Source organism: Camellia sinensis, chromosome 5 (genome assembly GCF_055761805.1).
Source record: "Camellia sinensis isolate YWXY chromosome 5, ASM5576180v1, whole genome shotgun sequence".
Classification (NCBI taxonomy): Eukaryota; Viridiplantae; Streptophyta; class Magnoliopsida; order Ericales; family Theaceae; genus Camellia; species Camellia sinensis.
This window is the reverse complement of record NC_138965.1, coordinates 172844505-172854059: the sequence shown is the minus strand read 5'-3', so window position 1 is coordinate 172854059 and position 9555 is coordinate 172844505. Positions and strand designations below refer to the sequence as shown.

At 33.6% G+C, this 9555-nt stretch overlaps 1 protein-coding gene across 3 annotated transcripts; it reads left to right on the top strand.

The window, feature by feature from the left end:
• The first annotated feature begins 4801 nt into the window (after positions 1-4801).
• On the top strand, positions 4802-8726 carry LOC114280048 (senescence/dehydration-associated protein At4g35985, chloroplastic). 3 transcript variants are annotated; one of them, XM_028222367.2, is made up of 5 exons: positions 4802-5656; positions 6478-6602; positions 6721-6887; positions 7240-7324; positions 8332-8726. In XM_028222367.2, exons 1-5 carry the CDS (start codon positions 5105-5107, stop codon positions 8498-8500), a joined length of 1098 nt encoding a protein of 365 aa, XP_028078168.2. In that variant the 5' UTR covers positions 4802-5104; the 3' UTR covers positions 8501-8726. The 3 variants fall into 3 exon arrangements, with proteins under 3 accessions (XP_028078168.2, XP_028078176.2, XP_028078185.2); XM_028222375.2 differs by having other exon boundaries at positions 4888-5656; positions 6721-6883; XM_028222384.2 differs by lacking the exon at positions 7240-7324 and having other exon boundaries at positions 4888-5656.
• The last annotated feature ends 829 nt before the right edge of the window (positions 8727-9555 follow it).

Sequence of the window (9555 nt, the reverse complement as noted above, 5' to 3'; positions counted from 1 at the left end):
TGAGGGAGGTGTGTTTAAGTAATATTTTGACTAATTTACCTAAAGAGCTGATTTTAAACGACTTTTTTAACAAGGCAAATATGAGTTAAACTTGATTAACTTGATTTGTTTTAAATTGCCACCATATCATTCTAAAAATACCTTTTATATTTTTCATGTTCTTAAAAGTATGACAATTACTGTGACCCTAGGATCTACCACGAGCAGTTAACATTTTCTCTCTTAGCTGAAAAATACGAGTCAAGCTTGAATTTTTTATTTTTATTTATTTTTATTTTAGTAATTTTTTAAATATACTTAATCTATATGGGGAATTTTTTTTAAGATTCTTGATATTAAGATTTTATAAGATAAATGACATACAACATTTTTATAATAGTTAAGGTTTCTCAACATTTTTAAAAAGGAAAATTTGACTCAGAGAAATTTGTTCGACTCAAAGAAATTTTAATTTTCACAGAGAAATTTTTTTGATTTCACAGAGATCATACCCAGAGAAATTTTAAAATTTCTCTAAGTCGGATGAAATTTCTCTAAGTCGAATTTTCTTTGTGAAAATATTGAGGAACCTTAGCTAATTAAAAAAAAAAAAAAAATCTTGAACGTCTCCTATTACACAAAATTGGAGAGATGTTTTACTAATTTTTCCATCTATATATACTTAAAAAATAAAGTTTGCGAATACATTTTAAAAAAAAAATGAAATGTGTTGGCTTTAGGTTTTTGTATTCTTTTTTCGTTAGTGAAAAAAATTATAAAAATATTTGCAATGTTATACTTTGTAGGTATATCTACCTAAAAAGTTTTTTAAAAAAATGATTAAAATATAAATTCATTAATGTTGTGTTTGGTTGGGGGATTTGGAGAGGGATTTGGAAAGGGAAAAGGAAAAGGTGTGTGAAACTAGGTGAAATATAGGAATATTTTATTCACATTTCACCACCTTTTTCATTTTTCTTTCCAAATCCCTCCCCAAATTCTCAACCAAACACAGCATAAAGGGAAAATTATTGAAAAATTTCATTTGGGAGAGTTTTGGACTTCTTTATTTTTAATAATCTTGAAAGTTCCATTTTTGTGGTAATGTTTACAGCAACATTCCGTTTCATTGTTTGGGTGTGGGTTCCGTGACATTTTTACCCTTTTTCTTGCACGTAACGTTTTTGGTAAGGAAGTGGGGAATTCATGTAACAAAAATGCTTTAGACCACTAATTAGTGGTGGCTCTAATGATGTGGCAGTGGGTCTCACCCACTACCACATGTGTTTTGTGCCTTGTTTTATTTATTTTTCTTTTTTTTTTCAATTGCCACCTCACTAGTGGTGGTATTAGTGATGGTAAATTAGTGGTCTATAATATTGCTCATTCAAGTAATTATGTTACCGGTTTGGGGAGAATGATTGTGGGGCGGTAATCTTCGGTGAGTATTTGAATGCATAGTGGTGCTTTGCTTGTGTCTAGGAGGCTGCGAAGGTAGGGTTCGATTTTTGTAGTTGCGAACCATGTAACGTGTTCATGTCTTTGTGTTCCAGATTATGTGAAAGTGACAAGGAACCCGGTTTAAGCACGGCACCCACCACATTCCATAATCTACCGACGAAGCTCCCAAACATTACAACCAAAACGCGTGCACACGTAAACACTTGCCAGTTTCAATTCAATGTTACAGCGTTCTAGCATGTTCAACTAAGTCCACAAAAATAGACTGAAATTATCAAACCGTCAAACACACATCATATTGCCAAACACGTTACGCATATAGTACCGACCTTCCCTTCCGTATGAACTATATATACAGATCAACCAGCACTATCGGTATAATAATATACACATACCACAAGCTTCAACCAGTAATGACCACGACACTTGAAGCAATGGACAACACATGAACATGTACACAACCATGTCGCCTGAAACGCAAATATGATTTTATTAATACGCAATACATACGGAAAAAATACGCTGAAAATAGGTTTTCCAGTACACGGCAGAATAATAAATGCCACACATGCAGACCAAAGTTGCTCTTAACACAATTTAAAAAAAAAAAAACCACAAAAAAACGTCACACTATGAAACTAAATAAACGGCCGCTAATTTGATGGAATGTGGGGATATTTCCATTATAATGTGGTATCAGATGCTGTTCACATCGTGATGAACTACAAAACACAACTCTAAAAATGTCACGCTCCAAATTCCGTGATATCGTCGCACACTCATTTAAGTGAGCATGCAAGGTTACGAGTCCAACACATAACCAACAATGTAAAATACTCAAACTAAATCCTTAATTATCATAATACTAAAATTCATAAAAATAGATAATTCTTATCCTATGAAATTGTCCACCAAGTCCACTAATATAATCCACTAACAAAATAATAATCCAAGTACTTAAATCATAGTCCTACTCTCGGCACTCCTCCGAGTAAAAATCCCGCGCAGCTCTACTCCTTAGAATCTGAAAAAAAATAAATTAAATAAGGATAAGTTAGATAGCCTAGTAAATAACCAACCATCACTGCTAGCTGGATCAAGTATACAAAAAAAATAAATAGTCGATAACCAATAAATATAATTTTTGCTACAATTCAATAAATGAACAATTATTTGTAAGATGGTTTCATAGCTAAAAATAACCAATGTACAATACATTTTAATTGAAAAGCCAACAAGAAATCGATGGTTCAATATTCAGATGGTTCAATAATTTGATTCACAAAACCCAAGTCTGGGTGACTACGGTCACTTAGCCAGTGACAAAGCCCAGAACCACACATAGGCCGGTGGTAAAGCCCCAAAAGAAACTAGTTTCTGTGCTAATAAATAACCCCCATTGACTAGGGTCCAAATCATAGTCAGACTAAAATGATGTTCAAAATTCAAACAATACACAACTTTAAAAGAAAATATTCGATATTTTCAGAATAAACATTTGGTACATTTTTCAGAATAGTTTCACAAAATATTCAAATAACTTTCATAATAATATTCGATATTGTTTTATACTTGACCCATATTTTATTTTAAGAGAACTTGAAGACTATAAATAAATATTTATAATTTTAAACGATTCAGTAGGAATAAAAATGAACCAACAGTGAGAGAAGGTTACTAACCTCAAACGCTTAAAAATAATATTCCAACACCAACTCCAAACACTCAACTCCACCACTTTAATCACACAAATCTAATAATTAGAACCTCAAATAAATTAATATTTTTGTGTCTTTCACACATCCACAAAACCCACTATATGTATGAAAAGCTCAAGAAATACCAAATCAATTCTCCAAATTAATAGTCAAACACACCTTATCTAATATACCAAATTCTATTGTTAAAACTACACCCACACAATAGATTGCACTTTTATCATCAACCTACACAAAGCACTATACATGTTGAACCTTACATCCATTAGGCATCTCCACGGGATTTCTTTTCCATCACATTTTCTCTGCGTATTGATCTATTGTATATAATAAACAATGGTGTAAAAGAAAGTACCTTGATCAATGAGCATCAAGAATGCTCCCCTCAATTCCCCACCGTCACTTCCAGGGAATTCTCTGCGCAATTGATAACAAAATAATATAAAACCCTTTTCTCTTCTTTCCTTTTTTTTTAAAAAGGTTGAAAACCTAATTCTTAAGATTACTAAATTATCCATACAATTTATTTTAATTATTAATCTATCCAAAAATAACATTAATATCATACACTATGGACAAAAACGTAAATCAATCCAAAATAAGACTTTTAAAATTATTATAAGACAATTAGAACTGCAAGGTACACATGTCATCCATATGGATTTATATGCCCTACATTAAACAAATTTTTTAAATTTCATTAAAATTTCACACCACACTTAAACAACCCAGTTGAGCATGTATATCTGTTCTCCAATTTAAAGAGAAAGCTATAATCACATCCTCATGCATTGATCAGCATGGAGACAGTCACAGCTGTATGACACTCGTTCAGATCTTGTGGGACCTAAACTCATGATCGCACGGTTGTGATGGCTTCTGTGATAATCCTACCATCACAGGCTGTTATCCTCCGCCGAAAGTTAAATTTGCGGCTATGCTTATTCGACAAGAATAGAATAAAGTCAGCAAAACGTGGAATCAATCACACCACAACTTTCTTTGTAAACCAATCTCCTTTTCATTTTTTTTTGCTTTAGTTATTCAATTTGTGTCATCTTAATTGTTAATTTAATCTTTAATGTAAAATAATATATTTTAATTTGGTCTTTTAACTGAATCCCATTTGTAGAACCCATTAAAAATTAATATTTTAATTTTCAAACTTTGCCAACTATGTAATTTTAGTTCATAATATTTAAATTATGTAAATTTAATTTTTAATATATAAAAATTGTTGAATTTGGTCCCTTGACCTAATTTTTGTCTCCCTCTTTATCTAAATTAGAGGTAAAGCATGGAAATAATAAATACATATCAGCAAAAAAATATTTAAAAGATCAAAATCTTTAGAAGGAAATATTTTCACCATCTAATATGTATATATATTATATATCAAAACATATTGAATTGGATGCTTCGAGGAAAAATTGTTTTCAAAAAAAATTGCCGACAACAAAATTTGGTGACAAGTATCTCATTATTGCAAAAGCACTTTTTGTACATTATTATTAAATTGACACAATTTAAATATTAGAGAATAAGATCACACATATTAGATATTTTGGTGACTAAAAATATAATCTTTTAAATTGAATTTTCATAATTACTCTTGACTTTAATGACACGTAGAGTTAGATCAGATACCAAATTAAAATATTTTTTTATATATTGTAAATTAAATTAACATAATTTAAATATCGGGACAAAAATAACACAAATCACATTTTGGAGACCACAAGGGTGTGATTAACTGTAGGATAAAGCTAGTAAAAAATGGAATCAATCACAGCACAATATTCTCTGTTAACCCAGCTCCTTTTCATATTTGCATTCACTTTCTTCCCACCTTTCCTTCCCTTTCCTTTCTATCAAACAAATCTTCTTCAAAAACAAAGAAACCAAGAAAACAAACAAACAACAACAACAACAAAACATACAGCAAAATGAGCTGTTTTAGGCCCAAGACTCCCAAAACTCTAACCCAAGAAAATCAAGAAACCAAAAATGTGATTCATGAAGTCCTGCTAAGTGTTCCTGGCTGCAAAGTCCACCTGATGGAAGAAGGGGAAGCAGTAGAACTCGACACCGGCGATTTCACTCTCTTCCGTGTCTCTGACGACAGCGCTGTCCTTGCCACCACTGTCAAAGTTGGTGATCTTCAATGGCCTTTGACGAAAGATGAACCAGTAGTGAAGCTTGATGCTTTACACTACTTGTTTTCGCTGCCGGTGAAAGATGGTGAGCCTTTCAGCTATGGTGTGACTTTCTTAGGTGGTGGAAATTTGGGGTTGTTGGATTCATTCTTGAATGAACATTCATGTTTTTCTTGTTCATCTTCTTCTGCTTCTTCGTCGAATCGGAATAAGGATGTAAATTGGAAGGAGTATGCACCTGCGATTCAAAATTATAATAATTTTTTGGCAAAGGCAATTGCAGGAGGGACTGGTCAGATTGTTAAAGGGATCTTCAAATGCAGCAATGCTTACACCAAACAGGTTTGTTTTCACTAGTTATTAGTACTATGAAAACATAATATGCTAACATGCTTATAGTAGTAATTTTTGATTCCTATAGGCAACATAATGGAAAATGTTGTATTTATTAATGTGGACTGTACTTATTATCTTTGTGTGCAGTGTGGTAAGAAAATTTGGTGAGAAATACATTTATCTGTAGCTGTACTCCAACATATTTTAGGATTGCAGAGACCATATCATGAGGTGGGTTTTGACGCAATGGTAAAGTTGCTCTATTGTGACTTGAGCGTCATGCAGTTATGTGCATTTGATCCATTTCAGACTTTCAATGATGAGAGTTTCATGCAGTGAGATTGTCCTTTAGAAACCCTATCATGATAAGGAAAAAGACAATTTTGTTGCAAGATTGGTTAAAATGAAACTTCTGCTAATTTTGTCTTCTTAAAATATTAATTATATGCAGTGAAATAATGTGACACTTTTAATTGACTTAAATTTAACAAAAATTTTGGGCCTAATATCATTGAGATGACGGAACAAAAGACATCACCTGCCACCATAGAAAAGGGGGAAAATAAAAAGAACATCTTGTATGTATAATTGTCATGACACAGCCAAAATACAACAAAAATGATACATCAATTACCTAGACCCTTGCATGAGTGGTTGTCAAAAGCATCAAAACATTTTTTGATGTTCATTCACAAAACTTGTGATCTATGTGATGAGGACTTGATATAACGTTCACTCACATCACAAAATGGTGTGTTTTTGTTATGATTTACATAATTCAATGGCTTTTAAAATTTGAAAGTGTGGAGAAAAAATATATACAACAGGTACAAAAAGGAGGGGAAATGATTCTAACTCAAGCCGCAGAGCAGAAAACCTTACCAAGAGAAAGCAGGAGCAACAGAAATGCTGGCACCATGAAGAAGAGCGGACTCAATAAAAGCCTAAAACGGTATCTCAAAACCTCTTCTTTCTTTTTTTTTTTGATAAAATATTTGCCAAGCAAGAAAAAATAGTCCAATTGATGAACTCAAAAAATGTTATTTATTTTTAACTTTTTGATTATATAGTGTGAGGAAGATATCGAAGATGACAGAAAAGATGAGCAAGAAAATGCTTGATGGTGTTGGCATTGCCACCGGATCAGTGATGGCACCTGTGGTTCGGTCCCAATCAGGAAAGGCATTCCTAGCCATGGTTCCTGGAGAGGTCCTCTTGGCTTCATTGGATGCTGTTAGTAAGTACAACCCTTCACTTCGTACTTGCCTCTCAAAATTGGGTTTTGCTAGCAAATGCCACTCAGACAAGAAAAAGGCAAACAATAAAAAATAAAAATAAGCATACAAGACACTTTTCACTAATTTCAAAACACTTTAAATTTAAGGAAAAAAATTTCTCACTATTTTCAAATCACTTTTTACACATTCTAAAATTAAATAATCTCCAGGGGCACTTGTTAGCATATTTGCCTTCAAAATTCACTGCATGGGCTTTGTTTGGAGCATGTGATTTTTATACCCGAATGCTTAATAACTGCAGTAATTCGAAGAAAATAATCTGATGTGATCATATCCATTTGAAAACTGCAGACAAAGTTTTGGACGCAGTCGAAGTTGCTGAGAAACAAGCCTTCTCTGCCACCTCTGCTGCTGCAAACAGAATGGTTTCTCGAAGGTAGAGTACCCAAGGCATGATAACAAGTTAATTTCTATACAAATTCATTTGTTAGGTAATGAAAATTTATCAGCAGTAAATCACAATCAATTTTCTAGGCGGTTGGATTGATAATTTGATCAATTCGCTACAAATTACAAAGCTATCCGTTGGTTTTAACTTTTAGCTAGGCTGTTGAATTCCTGAGTGTCGAATTATGCCAAACCTGATCATCAAAATAGTGACAAGCGACACCCCCCCCCCTCCTCCCCGAGCCACTATTTTGTTCAACCTTTGGTCAGGGATCCACTGTTCCCAATGCGCACTCATCACACAATGTGGTGAAAATCTTTAAGGCATGATCATGCGGCTTAGTGTGTGTTGAAAACATGCGATATGGATTTTGGAAACACACAATCCTGTGCCTTAACGTTTTTCCATTTGCATTTATTATTGCTAGACAAATTAAAGTTGTTGATTATCCTCAACCTTGGACGAGGAATTTAAGTAGAAAGGCAAAGATTATTCACACTAGCCTTGTTTTCATAATTTTCCCCCTTAGTTAAGTACATAACATTGGTTTTTTTAGTTTTTAAAAGTTTTGGTATAATTGATAGGAGGGGAACAGGGAATAGGGAATAGGGAATAGGGAAAAGGAGGTTGTAGTCACAAAGATAAGATTCAAACACAGGCATCAGCTTCGGTAAGGGAATGCCTCATCAACTAAGCCAACTATTTGATCGTACAATTTTTTTCCACATTGCGAATGCGATGTATTCAATATGAACCTTCTCAAACCACCAACTAAAAAGAAAAGTAGTACCTAGTACACTAGTCTCTTGTTTAGAAGTTGTACGTACCCAATGCTCCAATTAAAACACGAAAAACTTTGCAATGTTCGACACCCTATTTTCAGTACTTCTTTCATAATTCTTTCCTATTATGTTATTTTAACACCATTTTAATATTCAATAAATCTCTTTCCTCTTTTTTTTTTTATTAAACTCTGCGGCATTGTTGAGAAACAGGTTTGGAGAAAGCGCGGGGGAGGCAACAGAAGATGTGTTGGCAACTGCAGGACACTGTGCCTGCGCTGTTTGGAATATATTCAAGATTCGAAAAACCATCAATCCAGCTTCATCTGTTTCTTCAGGAGCTCTAAGGACTGCAAGAAACAATTACAAGAAGTCTTATTAAAATGCCCTATGCAACAACAAAAACAACAGAATGATATGAAACATTGCATTGTGCTTCATCTATTTGTCACCCCCCTTGTATCCAAAACACATTGGCCGGTGGTTCTATTTTGAGGTTGTCTTGTATGTAGCAATTAGTGATTGTTGGACTTGGGTTTGGATTTGGTGATTGTAGACTTTTTAACTATTATTGAGATAGTGATCTATGTGATATAATATTTTTTAAATTTGTAATTACTATTTTAATGATTAAAAAAAAAAAATTCAAGTCAAGTTTAATTACTTGATTCGTTTTACAATTGGATTGGAGGCCCACTTGAGCGATTGACTCCTCTTGGCTCAACCCATGGCCCAATTAAACCGCTTTGCTTTGTGCAATTTATTATAAGTTTATAATTGATAATTAAAATGTAAAAGTTTAAAATTATTTTTAATTTATTTAAAATATTTTCGATCTAAAAATTATAAAATGAAAATTTACAACTTTTAATAATTAATTTGTTTCAATCTATTTAAGTTTTATTAAACAATTTGACAAAAGCTCTCATAATACAAAAATATATAATGAGCTGAGATAAACGATGAATGTCTCTATTTACACACCACATTTTCCCTCAAGACACATTTTTACTCAATTCACACTTTTAATAATTTAAAAAAATATAACTTTTCTCCGCACACACCACAAGGTTTCATTTTTTCCATTAGTCCCACACCACTTAATACACACCTCAAAGCTTATCCGACGCCGGCACCGGTGCTGCCCCACCAACCTCACGCCACCCTCCCCACCCCTAGAAACCACGCTTACAGCACCTCCCACCACCCCTCACACTTCCATTACAGCACCTCCCTCAGTCGCCTTCCTTCTCCAACCCCCCCTCCTTCCCTCCGATGCCCTTTCCCCACCATTCTTCTTCTTCTTCTCCAAAATCCTAGATCTCTAACCCTCTCAAACCCTAGATCTAATTTCGAAAAGGTTGGAGGGAAGTAGCGATTCTAAAGGTTGGGTCGCAATGGCGACTGGTTTCTGGCGTTGGGGTTTGGGCAGAGAAG